This window comes from Tursiops truncatus, chromosome 17 (genome assembly GCF_011762595.2).
Source record: "Tursiops truncatus isolate mTurTru1 chromosome 17, mTurTru1.mat.Y, whole genome shotgun sequence".
In the NCBI taxonomy this organism is placed as follows: domain Eukaryota; kingdom Metazoa; phylum Chordata; class Mammalia; order Artiodactyla; family Delphinidae; genus Tursiops; species Tursiops truncatus.
This window is the reverse complement of record NC_047050.1, coordinates 2,772,349-2,788,321: the sequence shown is the minus strand read 5'-3', so window position 1 is coordinate 2,788,321 and position 15,973 is coordinate 2,772,349. Positions and strand designations below refer to the sequence as shown.

General features: G+C 43.4%; 1 protein-coding gene across 9 annotated transcripts in view; it reads left to right on the top strand.

The window, feature by feature from the left end:
• Window positions 1–15,973, top strand: part of RB1CC1 (RB1 inducible coiled-coil 1) — a 59,426-nt gene that overhangs the window by 25,233 nt on the left and 18,220 nt on the right. For 7 of the 9 annotated variants that reach the window (XR_002174411.3, XR_002174410.3, XR_012327143.1 and 4 more), the window contains 9 exons: window positions 1,616–2,042; window positions 5,782–5,952; window positions 8,558–8,742; window positions 8,909–9,095; window positions 9,180–9,261; window positions 9,383–9,444; window positions 10,694–10,797; window positions 11,511–11,637; window positions 11,725–13,625. Coding sequence is in view for 6 of the 9 variants with exons in the window: in XM_019925353.3 (XP_019780912.1) it covers window positions 1,616–2,042; window positions 5,782–5,952; window positions 8,558–8,742; window positions 8,909–9,095; window positions 9,180–9,261; window positions 9,383–9,444; window positions 10,694–10,797; window positions 11,511–11,637; window positions 11,725–13,625 (3,246 nt within the window). In the remaining 3 variants the exon portion in view is untranslated. Of the gene's footprint in view, window positions 1–1,598; window positions 2,043–5,781; window positions 5,953–8,557; window positions 8,743–8,908; window positions 9,096–9,179; window positions 9,262–9,382; window positions 9,445–10,693; window positions 10,798–11,510; window positions 11,638–11,724; window positions 13,626–15,973 lie in introns of all 9 variants that reach the window. The other 2 variants (XM_073794387.1, XM_019925354.2) reach the window with 2 other exon arrangements.

Here is a 15,973-nt window from a genome sequence, read left to right as displayed (position 1 = left end):
TTTGCAATTTATCAGTAGTTTTAGTAACAGTAATTGCGTTCTTAGTAGGCCATATATTTATTATAATTGAGGTTCATGTTTTTGAGACTTTTATGATGACTTTTATGGACTGTAAGATTTTTAAAATTATGGACAGTTTTATCCTCCATATATTTTATGAATCTGCCATGTTTCTTTTTCTTGTATTTTCTTTATGTAAAAGACTCAAAATACTTTTGAAATCATTTAGAAACCAGGAACCTTTGTCTCTTGCCTTGCTACCAGTTTTACAATAAAGTAAAGCAAAATGCAGAAGTAACAATCTAATGGGAGTGGAAAAGTTTTCAAACATTAGGCAGTCAAGGAAAATTCTATTTTTCTTTTTAAATATTGCCATATGATGAAGGCTTGCTGAGATGGAAAAAAACCTTTGTGTTCCGGTTCTCATTTAGATGTTTTTCTGGTTCTTTGCATATAAGCCCATCTGATACCCATTGGTTCTTTTTTAAAAGGGCTATAATGAATGTAAAACAATACGGCAATAATTCCACACAAATGTAGCCCTTTGTTGTGTGTGTGTTTGTGCTTTCAGTGTTTTGTATTCATTTTTTTTGGTTCTTAAACTTTTTATTTAACTAGAGTTGGAGGGAAGTATTTTCTTTTTCTTCTTTCAAGTGAACTTTATTAATTGAAGTTTCTCTATTTTGTGGCATGAATGTTTAGAACGTTTTGGCCTTAAGTGGACAATGGGGTGCATCTTGGGAAGGAAGGAATGATTAATGAAGACTGGAAGGAGCATTTACAATTTTTATAACCTGAGATTTCAAGTAACTGTTTTGGGGGGTGGGTAGTTCTCTCAGATGTTAATTTAATGTAGGATCCTGAATTATTTTACATAGTTTTTACAGAAGTCAAATCATCAAGATTTCATCTTTTCCCCATGTTTTTTTTTGTTTGTTTGTTTTTGTTTTTGTTTTGTTTTTGCGGTACGCGGGCCTCTCACTGTCGTGGCCTCTCCCGTTGCGGAGCACAGGCTCCGGACGCGCAGGCTCAGCGGCCACAGCTCATGGGCCCAGCCGCTCTGCGGCATGTGGGATCTTCCCGAACCGGGGCACGAACCCGTGTCCCCTGCATCGGCAGGCGGACTCTCAACTACTGCACCACCAGGGAAGCCCTCCCATGTTCTTTTGACAGCATACATCTATCTACCTGTTTATTTTCAGGGAGTGATGAATGCAAGAGTTAACCTTAATCTCTAATAAGAGTGTTAATTTTATGCTTTGCTTTCAATATATCAAAAATGTTTTATCTTTAAGCTAATCAAACATTAAACTTTCTATGGTAAATCTTTTTTATAAGTTCCAATTTTTTATACCTTAAGGTTTGTTAAAAACCAAGTGTCCACGTGTCTAGTGTAAACTTGCTATCTTTAGAGGGTGTTTCAGCATGTGAATGACATCCTCCTTCTCTCTGTCTTCTTTTAAAGAACACCTCATGGACTACTTAGATGCATGTAGTGTTAACAGAGAGGTGGTGAGATTTCTGTGTGTGATAATAACATATTATTTCTTTCAAAATGCTAACCTCTGACTAGAGCAGTCCCATTATTTTACTGACAGGTCTTTTGTACTTTAAGTTTAGGAACTGCGGTTTCAGTCATGGCCAAGATTCCACTGTTGGAGTGCCTAACCAGACATAGTTACAGGGAATGTTTGGGAAGACTGGATTCCTTGCCTGAATGTGAAGGCTCAGAAAAGGCCGATATGAAAACCTCCACTGAACTGGTGCTCTCTCCCGATATGCCTGCAACAATGAACAAACCCTCCTTAACCTCATTTCACAAGTCCGTGCAACATGTAGCCCCAGACACCACAGATGCTGAAAGTGGAAAAGAAATGAGGGAACCTTGTCCAAGTCCTGTCCAGCAGGACGAAGCTGCAGTAGATGCTAAAGACGGTGACCTGCCTTTTTTTAATGTTTCTTTGTTAGACTGGATCAATGTGCAGGATAGGCCTAATGACGTGGAATCGCTGGTCAGGAAGTGCTTTGATTCCATGAGCAGGGTAAGAGTCATCTGATTTTTCTTGTCATTTAACCACTTGAAATTATGTTACCTGTACTAAATATTTTCTGTACAGTAATGGGAGAAGGGGCGGGGGTAGTACCATGTTATAGCGGAAATAATGAGCCTTGGAATAAAACTTTATAACCATATCTAAGACTTTGGACAAATCAAATCATTTAATGCATAACCTTATTTATGAACTGATAGTAAATTTGGGAAGATTGTTAGAAGTAATATAGGTAAAATATGCAGTGCCGAGCCTTGAGATGTCCACTCCAATGGGGATGGTCTTGGTGGTGGTGGTACTTTGAATTTTTTTTCTCCTGATCCTGTAATATTGCTTGGACTTTTTAATATCTTCTGTCCTCTAACTTGTCCCTACAGTTAGGCTCTTTGATCCGCTAGGTAAAGCAGTCTTGCTGGTTTTCATTATTGCTCCTTGAGTACTGAGCATTCTCTACAAGTAAATCGATAAAGTGATAACATTTGGCCATCGCTGTTTCTTACATTAACTTAATAATGATTCATACGTTCACATTTACAGATGCTGTAGAACTTTCAAGCTTTTGGGGGGAAAATATTAATGATATAATTTCGTTTTTATTTATAACAGTTTTTTACACTGAGAATGATTGACGTTCGATGAAATACACAAGTCTCGAGTGGTTAGTTCACTGGAGTAACCAACATCCAAAGGCAGATACATTGAACCTTTCCACCTCCCGGAAAACCTCCATGGGCCTCTTTTGCATCACTCCCCCCACCACCCCCCCCCGCCCCGCGCGACCCACCCCCTCCCAGGGAACTCATCTCTGAGGTTTAAAAGAAGTAATTTTAGATACAGTATCTGCCTGAGATATTTTAAAATTCAAAACCTAGACATTGTGTTTTTAGTTTGTAACCATGGTGACTTGTGTTTTGGATTAAGTTCTCCCCCAAGTACACTTATAAAAACTTTTAAACCTGGGGAATAAATCTGAAATAAACCTCTTCAGATCTGATCAGTAAGTGGATAGAAAATCTTTGAGGCCTGAGAGGAGGTTGTTGAGGCACATGCGTCAGTGATGCCGACCATATGAAACAGTATTTTGAAGGCTGCTGTTGTCTAAAGATGATGGGCAGAATACTTAAACTTTTCTCAAAAGTAAACTTTTGACTTGGAAAAGAGACTTATTAATCTTTGGTTGGTTATTGGGGGAAAGGCAGCACACTGTCTGGGATGCCTGGAAAATAGCAGCATGTTTTCTCGTTTAAGTTGTTGGACAGTAGAAATGGAATGCATTCCAAAGTTTATTCTTAGTTCTCTCAGTACACCCATTTCCTTGATGACATCCTTTAGGCATTTCTTTTATTTTGACCATTTATTATTTGTTGTCAAAGAACGCTTCAATTAAGACATTTGCCAGGGTGGGGAAGCATGGAATATATTGTGCAAAGATTACTGCCAAAAATGAATGAAAACTAGTGTTCCTATTCAAACTGTTGACATTTTAGTAGCCTAAAAATTCCATCTGTGATTGTGGAAAATCAACCACGTGATTGTGATAGGGTGATTGAAGCGTCATCTTTTATAATTCCACGTGAATCAGAGAACAGGGCTCTAGGCCACGAGAACCACTTTTTTAAAGGGCTTGCATTTGGCTTTGTGTTTGCATGTTTAAATGAAATCTAGCAAAGCCATAAGTTTTATTCACTTTATATGACAAGAGAGAAGAAACAGTGGTCCTTTTCTGGCTTAATAACGAAAATTCACAATAATTCATACCTACAGAATTCAGTGAATCTTAAAATATTCTTCCATGCTTGTCTGTGTAGTTGTGTTGTACTCTGCGTGAATTATGAGATACAGAAGCATTAGAACCAGGAGCCATGGTTTGGAGTTTGTTTTTTCTTCCTTAAATCACTGCTGTGTTTTACGTATAGCTGTAACTTGGCCCAGGTTGAAATTTTGAATTATTTTAGTTATCTTTTTTAGCCTTTTATCACCCTCATAATTTATAACTAGTCAATACTTTGGATTGGAAATGTGTGCACATTGGACTCACCATGGAAATGAGGAAATGTTCACATATGCACAAGTTTTAGTTAATATTGCGTGAAGCAGGTGCTGCCCGTGTTAAATAATGGCTGTGTTAACTTTTTTGTGATGTTAGAAATGCAGCTTCTTATTGACTACACTGAATTCTTGATAACAGTTCATTTTTAACTGCTTTCGTATGTTGTCTGTGAACCTAACACTGTACCTAAACTGAGTAATTTACAGTCCCTTTGTGGCGATCAGGGAAGACACGAAGGAGGTGGTATTGACTAGGCCCCTCACAGGGGGGCTGAGGTGGGCTTCAGCAGCTGGCAGGACAATCCGTGTGAACAAAGATGAAGCTAGAGAAACAGCATTTGTCTGCAGTTCAGTGTTCTGTGCTTTGGGGACGCGTCTGGGTGCCGAGGGAGCCGTTTCGGGATTCCAGCAGAGGACAGCTTAGTAATCACGGCCGATGTTCCCGTGGAGGTGTGAGCGGGCAGGCAGAAACCCGCTGAACATTTGTGAGAAGAATGAAGGGTTGGACAGGCGCGGGGAGTTCACCTCCTTCGAAATCCTGTAAGAAACAGTAAGGATGGGCCATAGCACAGAGTCCTGCGGGATCTCGCCTGTTTATGGAGGAGACAGAAGGGAGCCAGACCCAGCGGAGGGGACGCCCAAAGCTGCGAGGGGTGGTCTCCCTCCCACGGGTAGGTGGGCTACACTGTGAGCCCCGCTGGAAGCCAGTGCACGGAAGACGCCAGTGTGCAGTGTTCTTCCAGGGGAAAGTGGAGCAGGGTGGAGAGAATTTTGGGGGTTCCTTGAATTACCTAAATCCCAGAAATCTTGGAGAATTAAAGCCCGGGAACAGGAGAGATTGCAGAGTAAGAGAGTGTAGTTGATCAAGCAGCTTCCTTGAGGAGCTGCAGACTGAGAATAAAGGTCTCTCCAGGAGGGAGGGAGGTTTGAAGGTGTTGCTTTGTTTTAGGGGGAAGTTGATCGATCAGACAGGTAATGACCTAAGAATGTGTTTTCGTTATTAGTTCTGCTCTACTTCATAAGACCTTGAAAATAACATTTTCGGTGGGATATTGAGAATTGAATGAATTGTGGCTTGAATTGAAAGGTGTAATGCGGCTTCCCTGGTGGCGCAGTGGTTAAGAATCCGCCTGCCAGTGCAGGGGACACGGTTTGAGCCCTGGTCCAGGAAGATCCCACATGCCGCGGAGCAACTCAGCCTGTGCGCCACAACTACTGAGCCTGCGCTCTAGAGCCCACGAGCCACAACTGCTGAGCCCACGTGCCACAACTACTGAAGCCCGCGCGCCTAAAGCCCGTGCTCCACAACAAGAGAAGCCACCGCAATGGAAGCCCGTGCACCGCAGCAAAGAGTAGCGCCCGTGCGCAGCAGTGAAGACCCAACACAGCCAAAAATAAATTAATTAATTTTTAAAAAAAGTTTAAAAAAAAGTGTAATGTCTAGAACTAGATTCCTACTTATGTATCCCAATATAATCAGTAATAATTGTGTTTTATTAACACCATAACTACCCTGTTCTTAACCTTCTTGTGGAAATATAACCTTGATTTCTCATGCTTTTGCTTTTCTGTATTTTTCACTATTACTGTTTTTCATTAAAGCTGTGTATCAAAATAGTGTGAAATACATTTTAAGCTATTTGCAGAAAATTTCATTCGCACATGTTTCCTTGTCATTCAGCTTGATCCACGGATCATTCGGCCCTTTATAGCAGAATGCCGTCAGACTATTGCCAATCTGGATAATCAGAACATGAAGGCCATCAAGGGGCTGGAGGACCGGCTGTACGCCCTGGACCAGATGATCGCCAGCTGCGGCCGACTCGTCAACGAGCAGAAAGAACTCGCTCAGGTGCTTGTCGCAGACTTCTCTCAGGAAAAGGAATTCGCGGTTTTCTAGACCCGTCTTTTATGTCAGTTGCTGTGCACCGTGTTTTCACTTCACCCATGAATGCTGTTCACACGGTATTACTGGTTCCACGTAGTAAAGGTGGAGGCCAGTTCTTCGCGTTCGGGTTTGAGAGCACCACGTGAGCTGAGGCTGCGGAGGGTGACGGGGAGGCGGCCCGGAGACGCTGTGAGCGGCAGGGGAGACCGGCGCACGCGACAGCCCCGTGCTCGCCACCCGAGCAGCCCCCGCTCCCTCCTGAGGAAGCCGGGAACCTCAGAAAATTTAGGTCTCGTTTAATGCAGTGTTCTAGGAGCCCTGTTGCCAGGTTAGGTTGATGACCAGCAGAAGGTGGTGGAATCGAGGGGAGTTTTCCACGTGGTGACTGGCTGTGACTCTCGACTGCTTTGTGTGCCCCTCCCCTGGCGAGAGCACTCTGTGAGAACAGCCTGGAGCCGAAAGAGGCCACTTTTCTAACCTTGACGCTCACACATGCTTTGCTGGTTCAACTTTCCCTGCCACCATTTTTCCTCCAAATGTCTTCTTTCATTAGAACGTCAGAGTGGTCACTTTAATGGGTACAAATGTTGTATTTCACCTGCGTGGCTGAGGACGTGTAGTATCGGGGAGGTAGATAAAGCGTGGAGATAGAGCCTTGCTGTGTTCTTTTTAAACATGTTGAAAATATTTATAGCATTTTTATAGTTTACTAACTGAATTCATCTTGTAATTACCAGATTCTCTTTTTCTGTCTCTTGATTTTGGATCCGGCCCCCTTACTGTGAACTGAATTTCTTTATCTTGTGTTTGCACCGAATGGAGTCCTCTCAGTGTAATGCTAAGATAGATGTGATACTGGGTGTCCTTGGTTAATTCCTGATCTGTAAAAATGATCGACATTTCACCATTACAGTGTTCGTAGTAGGTTGTTTTTCCTCCTTGTTTTAATAGAAACCCTTTATCAGATTAAGAAAGGTACGTTCTGCTTCGAATCTTGGACCATCCTTGGATTCTTGGAATAAGCTCAATGTGGTCATAGTATATTGTCTTTTTAACGTATTAGCTGTATTCCTTTTAAGGAATACATACATCCTTGATGTATTAAAGTCTATCATACGTTAAAATATCCTTTAGTATTTCCTTCCAGGGGCAAATGCAGGTTTTGTCATTTGAAAATCCTTTGTTTCTGAAGGATATTTTCTCTTAATAGAGAATTCTAGGCTGTTACTGATTTACTTGTAGCACTTTGCCTTTGGTTTGGGTTTTAGCAGTTTGACATGGTGAGGTGTGGCTTTCTTTGTATTTCTCCTGCATTGGGCTTGTACTTCATGAATTGTGGATTGATGCCATATTTTTCTTGGATTCAGTAAAAAGCAATTGAAAACCTATTAAGATTTTATCAAAAGAGAATAAAGCAGTAAGTTACTTTGTAAAAATAGATTAAGTTACAGAAAAAGCACAGCCACGGTTAAGCACGCAGGATATTGAAAGAAAAATAAGATGTAAAATAAATACTAAAATTATCTTACTTTCATATATTGAATCATCTCGACTTTTTTTTAACACACATCATTTAAACTTAAATATTTTCATGATATTTAGAAAAAACATGAAACAGAAAAGAGAGAGAGAACTACCAGAAAGTAAGAAGACACACTTGCTGTCCTTTGTTGGTTGTGTGGTTGAGCCCTACCAGGATAATTACCTATAGTAGCAAGTGTGACAGCGAGATGGGTGTGCAGATCCTAAAACTTCTATAACATGGTAACTAGTGAGTAGAGTAGGGAAAAAACCTGTGAATACAGTGATCAGCAAGATGTCTCATCAAGATGTCTTTGGACTTTTTTTTTTTTAAGTGTTTGCTCTTGGCTTTGGCACATCTGTCTGAATTAATCTATAGTCTAAAAACCATCCCTGCCTAACAAAAAGATGGAAGGTTCACCTGTGAAAATAAATAAGGATAGCTAATAAAAAAGTGTGATAATTACTTTTCCTATGAAACAATAAAATACACTGTAGAAGTCATTGTTCTAAAGATAATGAGCACAGATCAGTGGAACAAAGTGTATAATAGCCCAGAAATACCAGAGGAGGGAATGACTTTTCAGGGAGTAGTGCAAAGTCGATTGATTTTTATTGGGGGAAGTGTATAATATGCTATTGAATATCATTGATTAGATTAAATCTGTTGTTAGTTTTCACAGGGCTTCAAGTCAGTGCCCCTGATTTTATTTACCTGTGCTCTGACTGAACTGTGGTGTAACAGGAGTTTACAGTCATAGGTTCTAGTTCTGATTTGCCTGCTGTGTCCTTGGATATGTTGCTTTAGCTTCCTGGGTCTCATTTTTTTTTTTCTAGCACGAAAATGGAACAGAATTAGATGAGCATACATTTCTTAAGAACTCTGAATCTTTGCTATGGACACACCTACTACACTCAGAAAAGTAGGAGATTTTAAAATCTTATTTGAAAGTAGAACAGTTCATGTCTAACGTAAAGCTTTTCCTCTTAAATGAATGCTCATGGTTTTCATGAAAGTTAATATCCTTTAAAATATTTTCTCCCAAAGGGATTTTTAGCTAATCAGATGAGAGCTGAAAACTTGAAAGATGCGTCTGTGTTACCTGATTTGTGCCTGAGTCATGCAAATCAGTTGATGATTATGTTGCAAAATCATAGAAAACTGTTGGATATTAAACAGAAGTGCACCACTGCCAAACAAGAACTAGCAAATAACCTTCATGTCAGACTGAAGTAAGTGATTCTAGGGTATCTAATTTGGGATGTTGAGAGTTGATTTTTTTTTATTTCTCCCAAGTGATGGCGTAATCTTATCACCATGTTGACATACTTCACTGGTTGATTGACATGGGCTTGGATGATGTTTACAGAGCTTGTGTGTCTTGATTTCATTCTGTAGGTGGTGTTGCTTTGTGATGCTTCATGCTGATCAGGATGGAGAGAAGTTGCAGGCTTTGCTCCGCCTCGTTATAGAGCTCTTAGAGAGAGTCAAGATCGTTGAAGCTCTGAGTACAGTTCCTCAGATGTACTGCTTAGCTGCTGTTGAGGTTGTCAGGAGAAAGATGTTCATAAAACACTACAGGGAGGTATGCAGGTTGGATTGTACTTTGATTGTGCCTGAGCCTCAGTGACTTGGCGTGTGACACTAACAGAGGCTTTCCTTTTCTTAGTGGGCTGGTGCTTTAGTCAAAGACGGAAAGCGATTATATGAGGCTGAAAAGTCAAAAAGGGAATCCTTTGGGAAGTTATTTAGTAAGTGTTCTTTATTAATAACATACTTTTTAAGAAAAAATGCTGTTTTTATTTCATAGATATGAATAGCATTATATAGCATGAGTTGTAAAATAACCATATTGTTAATTTCTTTACACAGGGAAGTCCTTTTTAAGAAATCGTCTGTTTAGGGGATTGGACTCCTGGCCCCCATCCTTTTGTGTACGTAATTTATTTTCTAATATGACTAAATCCTGTGTGTGTTCAGACCTTTATTTCAGAAGTAGAGATATTTATCAGAAACAGAAATTTTTTATCAAAATGTTTTTGGCTTTAAGATGAATTCATAGTTTTTGGTCAGGAGTTTTCACTGCATGGGACGATGAAGTCCTACTGCACTGTCGAGATGGGTGGGAACAGATTCTCCCCCTCACCTTATCTGTCTCCACCCCTCCTGTCCCTGCTGCCCTTTCCCTCCCCTCCCCTCCCCTATCATTCATGTTGCACAAATCAGAATAGGGTGACCCATCAGGTCATCTTCATTGAAACCATGAAAAATAAGGTTGCTGTATTTCTAAACCAGAGTGGTCTGGGGACCACTAATTTTATTACATGAAACATATGATTCCGTGATCAAAGAAGTTTTGGAAATGCTGTAGGTTTGTTGTTTTCTCCTCAGACACACTGCTTAACTGTTAAACATGTGTTTGTACTGCAGGATTCCTTAGGGCTTTAAATGTATGTGCTTTTGTGTATCTATGAATGAGTGTTGTAATAGGCAGGATTTCCCACACTCCTTTATCTAGGAACCCTGCTTAATGAAGGGTGTCTTGACGTCTCTAAATCTGCATAAGTGATGACTCAGACCATTGGAGTTATCCTAAAAGGTGCATTTCTTGGCAGTATTTATAAAGAAATGGTAGATAATTTTTTTATGAATCTGAAATTGGCTAAGACTTTGTATTTTGGAAAATGTAATGAAAAGGTGAAGAAAAGGGCAAGGAGGAAGTTTTGCGTAAGAAAAAACGATCTTTACTGCATTAAAACAACACAGCACGCTAGTAGGTGACAGGAATAGATACAGAGGGCTGGGGCTATCCTCACGACTGTGCTGTTGGTCAGGTAGAAACTTGGGAATAGCCTGTGTAATAGCGAGACAAGTGGGTTCCTTTAATGCTGGCGGGAATACCAGAATTCCCATGAAAAGACGCTGAGAACAGAGAAGTGGGGAGTGAGCACGGCAGTTGATCACCAACAGCTTGCACGTCCCTGTTATTTCAGACTCAGAAAAGTGGTCTCCCCATCCTCACTGAATAGTCCCTCATTTGCCTTTTATTATTTTATTCAGTTTCTTAGGTGTGAGGAGATCATTTGAAGCATTTTTGTTGGTTATTGAATTTGATTATACTAAGAAATCAGTTACAAAATTATACTGTATATTTTTTTGTAAATTACTATTTTTTTAATATAGACACAGAAGCCTCGAAAGTTTGACTGTGAACTTCCAGATATTTCATTAAAAGATTTACAGTTTCTGCAATCATTTTGTCCTTCCGAAGTTCAGCCGTTCCTCAGGTAAATACAGTTCATATTTTTAGCTTTAGTTACTGCCTTGTGATGATTTCGTTACTCTGGAGCTGTGGGAAGGGCAGCAGCACCGCGAGGGGTGCCGGAGCAGAGGAGCACATTGTGAGAGCTGGCTGCTCGTGGCTGCTGGGAAGTTTCTGGGGAGTATAAAAGTGATCAGAAAAAAATGAAGAAGATAAACTAGGAGGGAATTAATGCCTTACGTGAAGTTAATTCTTTTCTGGTAGTGATCTGACGTTGCTGCATACTGTGAGAGATTTCTGATTTATCACTTTTATTTACTATATATATTTATTTATTTATTTAATTGGAGTATAATTGCTTTCCAATGGTGTGTTAGTTTCTGTTGTACAGTGAAGTGAATCAGCCATATGTATACCTATATCCCCTCCCTCTTGGACCTCCCACCCCTCTAGGTCGTCACAGAGCACTGAGCTGAGCTCCCTGTGCTGTACAGCAGGTTCCCACTAGCTATTTATTTTACACACGGTGGTGTATTTATGTCAATCCTGATCTCCCAATTCGTCCCACCCTCTCCTTCCCCCCCCCTTTAATGATATGTCTTAGTCTGCTTGAACTATTCCTGGTATTGACTGAAAGACGATGGTGAGTTGCTTTTGACATAGATTATAGTATTTGGTTGCAGTTATCCATTTTTCATTGAGAAATTAGAAATCTAATTCGATTGTGCTCTGTTTCAGGGTGCCCTTACTTTGTGACTTTGACCCTCTACACCAGCATGTACTTGCTCTACATAATTTGGTAAAAGCAGCACAAAGTTTGGATGAAATGTCACAGACCATTACAGACCTACTGAGCGAACAAAAGGCAAATCCCGTTCTTTCCAGTGGTTCGCCCGTTAGCGTAAATGCCTGTGTTGCTGCAGCTCTGTAAGCCTGTCCCTCTCTTTTCCAGGCATCCGCGAGTCAGACGTCCCCACAGGCGGCTTCCTCACCCCGGATAGAAAGCACGACAGGAATCACAACTACTACCTCACCCAGAACACCCCCTCCACTCACTGTGCAGGGCCCCTTGTGTCCTGCAGTCTGTCCCTTAGAAGAATTGTCTCCGGATAGCATTGATGCACATACATTTGATTTTGAAACTATCCCCCATCCAAACATAGAACAGACTCTTCACCAGGCTTCGTTAGACTTGGATTCATTAGCAGAAAGTCCTGAATCAGATTTCATGTCTGCAGTGAATGAGTTTGTAATAGAGGAAAACTTGTCATCTCCCAATCCTATCAGTGATCCACAGAGTCCAGAGATGATGGTGGAATCCCTTTACTCCTCAGTCATCAATGCCATCGACAGCAGGCGAATGCAGGACACGAGTGCCCGAGGTCAGGAGCAGTCGGGCCACCACGCGTCTCTCGGTGTCCAGCTGGAGAAGTGCCGTGTCACTGCCCACGACTCGCACCTCAGTGTACAAACCATAAAGGAGGACCTTTGCCACTTCCGAACGTTTGTGCAGAAGGAACAGTGTGACTTCTCAAATTCTTTAAAGTGTACAGCAGTAGAAATAAGAAACATTATTGAAAAAGTAAAATGCTCTTTGGAAATAACACTAAATGAAAGACACCAAAAAGAACTACAGTCTTTAAAAAGTGAATATGAGGGCAAACTTGCTGCACTAGTAAAGGAGAGTGAAGAAAATGAAAACAAAATCACAAAGCTGAAAGGAGACTTGGTGTGCCTTGAGGAGGTTTTACAAAATAAAGATAACGAATTTGCTTTGGTTAAACATGAGAAGGAAGCTGTCATCTGCCTGCAGAAAGAAAAGGATCAGAAGTTGTTAGAGATGGAAAGTATAATGCATACGCAACACTGCGAGATGGAAGAACTGAAGCAGTCACGGGAGACCGTGCTAGCAGACTTAAAGAGGCTCCGCGTGGAGAACGATGAGAAGCTCCAGCTGTTGAGGGCAGAGCTCCAGTGCCTGGAGCAGAGCCACCTGAAGGACTTGGAGGACACTCTGCAAGTCAGGCACACTCAGGAGCTCAAGAAGGTCATGACCGGCCACGAGGTCTGTTTGGAGAAATTAGAAAAGGAAAGTCAACAGAGAATCGAGCAGATGCAAGATTCTCATGCCACAGCCATCCAGGAAAAAGAACAGCAGCTCCAGGAATTAAAACTCAAGGTTTCTGATTTGTCGGACATGAGGTGTAAGTTAGAGGTTGAACTTGCCCTGAAGGAAGCAGAAACGGATGAAATAAAAATTTTGCTGGAAGAAAGCAGAGCCCAGCAGAAAGAGAGCTTAAAATCTCTCGTGGAACAAGAGACAGAACATTTGAGAACAGAGATAGGTAAACTAAACCAGAAGATTCAAGATGATAATGAAAATTACCAGGTGGGCTTGGCCGAACTGCGAACTTTAATGACAATTGAAAAAGATCAGTGCATTTCAGAGTTAATCAGTAGACACGAAGAAGAATCTGATATGCTTAGGGCCGAGGTAAACAAAGTGACATCATTGCATCACCAAGCATCTGAAGTAGAAAAAGGCCTGAAAGAAGGATTGGCTGAACTGCAGAGTAAACTGGACTCAGAACTGAGTGCTCTTGAGAAAGAAAAAGATGAGAAGATCACCCGGCAAGAAGAGAAGTACAGAGCTATTATCCAGAACCTTGAAAAAGACAAAGAGGAATGTGTCATGTGGCACAAACAGGACCGAGAACAGCTGATTCAGAGGCTTAATTGTGAAAAAGAGGCAGCTGTTGAGACTGCCCGTAAAGAAATGAGCTTGGAAAGGGAAGCTGTTGAGAAGGAGTTGTTAGAAAAAATTAAACATCTTGAGAGTCAAATAGCAAAAAGGTAAGAATGAACTTTAGTCTCTAATCATAAAATTAAAGTCTCAGTGATGGAGGTTTTAATTGTGAGCGTAATCGCAGTGCCTTGATTTACTCATTTACCTTAGGTAATACCTTAGGTAACGGTAACAGTGGAGATACTTTATGAAGTGAAAACGTACTTTTGAAAGTAGTGTTTCTCACAGACATCTAAAAAGAATTAACAGGCTACGTGAATCCATTAGGATGGCTTTTAAAAATGGATTCGTCTTTTGGATTTTGAGAGGAATAATTTTTGAAAATTTCCTATGTTTTCGGGATCTTCTTATTCAAGTTATAAATTTCCTTTTGGTTTATTTGTAGTTCTTTCCCTAAATTCTTCATTTGAAAGTTACTTATTTTCATTCTTTTAAAATACTGTATGTATGTATGTATAAAGAGCAGCAGTTAGTAACTTCCGGGTTGGTGCTGTGTAGCTTTCTGGTGGTTATTTTCTTGATATTACAATTTCAGTTATTTCCTCTGTGATTCAAAAGATAACGTTAAATGCTGGGTTTATACAGTGGTGAGGGTTTTTGCGTTGTTATTGTTGCTGCCGGATGTTACTGCCTTGGCCGAGAGAAATTGGGCTTCTGCATTTCCACTCGTTAAAATTACTTGAAGGGGTTTGTGGCCTAATAAACAATTTCTAGAACGTTATCGGTTGGTTCCATCATTAATTTTTCCAAGGGAACATATGATAGGTATATTTGCATTGGCTGTTTTAACCTCTGGCCGGAGGTTAAAGGGACTTTTACACCGCCTCCAGTGATCGACTGTCCGCTGTGTGGTGTTCATACCCTGGTGCGCAGTTTACCCTCCGCGTCTGTTTTGAAGACAGAAAGCCTTTATGTGTTCTGGAAGGATGGCGGGCTCTTAGAGGAACTAGGCCATACTCGAACCTTCTCAGAGCTTGGGGGACGCCGAGGTCCCGGCAGTCACCGCAGAAGGCCGGGAGGGCACCGGTGACACAGCAGGAGGACAGACGCGGGCGCGCCCACCTCGGCTGGCGGCCGGCGGGGCCCCTGGGACGGCGCGGCGGCTCCGGGCGTCCCCGCGGGGCCCAGCGATGGGCTCGGGGTGCGGCTCGGCCCGGGACTGTGTTCCTGGACGACGGGGAGCGGCCCCGGGGAGCAGGCCCAGCCGCCCTTCTCCTTCCGGACTCCACGCTCGTCCTCCTCGTTGGCGGATTTCCGGTTGCAGAGGGGGTTCCGTGAATAATCCGGTGCAGGTGAGGCTCTGGCACTGGGGTGGGCGCAGCACGGCTGGCCGCCCGGCACCGAGCACCCTGGCCTCCCGCGGCTCCCGCGTCTCTCTCACCCGCACTGACCTGCCGGAGCCAGGCTCCTGCGACGCGGCCTCTGTCCCCCGTCTCCCCTCCCTGGAGCATTCCCGCCACCCCGGAGTGGATGCGCGGCTCTTCGTTCACCTTTCCACACGGACGGCCTCTCTCCCATACTCTGTTGGCCGGTCCTCCCCCGGGGCGGGCGTCCTCGAGTTCACTGCTGATCATGGGCGCCCCTGCCCGCCGGGCTCTCGTCCTGCCCCTGGGCTCTGGAGCCGGGCCCGCGTGTTGTGCAGCGTCCTCTGGAAACCGGGCCCGCCAGTCTGCTTCCCTGCCGGGCTCGCCGTGGCTGTGATAGAGGGAAGGGAAGCACCTCCTGTGCCCGCCTGGCGCTGCTGGGGCTCGTGTGGGCCCGCCTCGCGTCCACCACGTCGTCACCCGAGTGTCCCCCCCGGCGTCCTGGCTCCGTGGGCGAGACAGTGTCCTCTTCCTGACAGGCGGCTCGGGTCACACGGTAACTGGGGAGAGCACGGTCAGGCTCTCGGCCTCTACAGACCCAGGAGCGAGCCCTGAGCCATCTTACGGAAGGGAAACGCTCACCTGCTTCAGAATCCTGAGGGCCTCAGCCGCGATTCTCCTGTAGGACTTGCCGGGGCCCCGTACACTGCCCGTTTCTGCTGCAGACACGTCTGACACCCGCTGGGAGACGGGCCCCGCCGCAGGGCAGCTGGCACGGGTTGCAGGGGCTCCCACACAGCAGGAGGCTGGGCAGGTGTCCAGGAGCAGCTGAGCGTACTGGGTGCTGCCCGCAGCCCTCGGGGTCCTCACCCGCACCCTGGACGGGCGTCTCGCAGGCCTGGACCGCTGGGCACTCAGAAATCTCGCTGTGCTGACAGGCTTGTGGGCTTCCACGGCCCTCATTGCTCACCCCACCGGCACTCATGTGTCTTGCCCTGGTAGCTCAGGTAGTGGCTAATTCCTGTTTACCAGGCCTGAGGAGCATGTTGCCATAAGTGGGTTGCGTTAGTGTGATTTCTTGAGGGATAGCA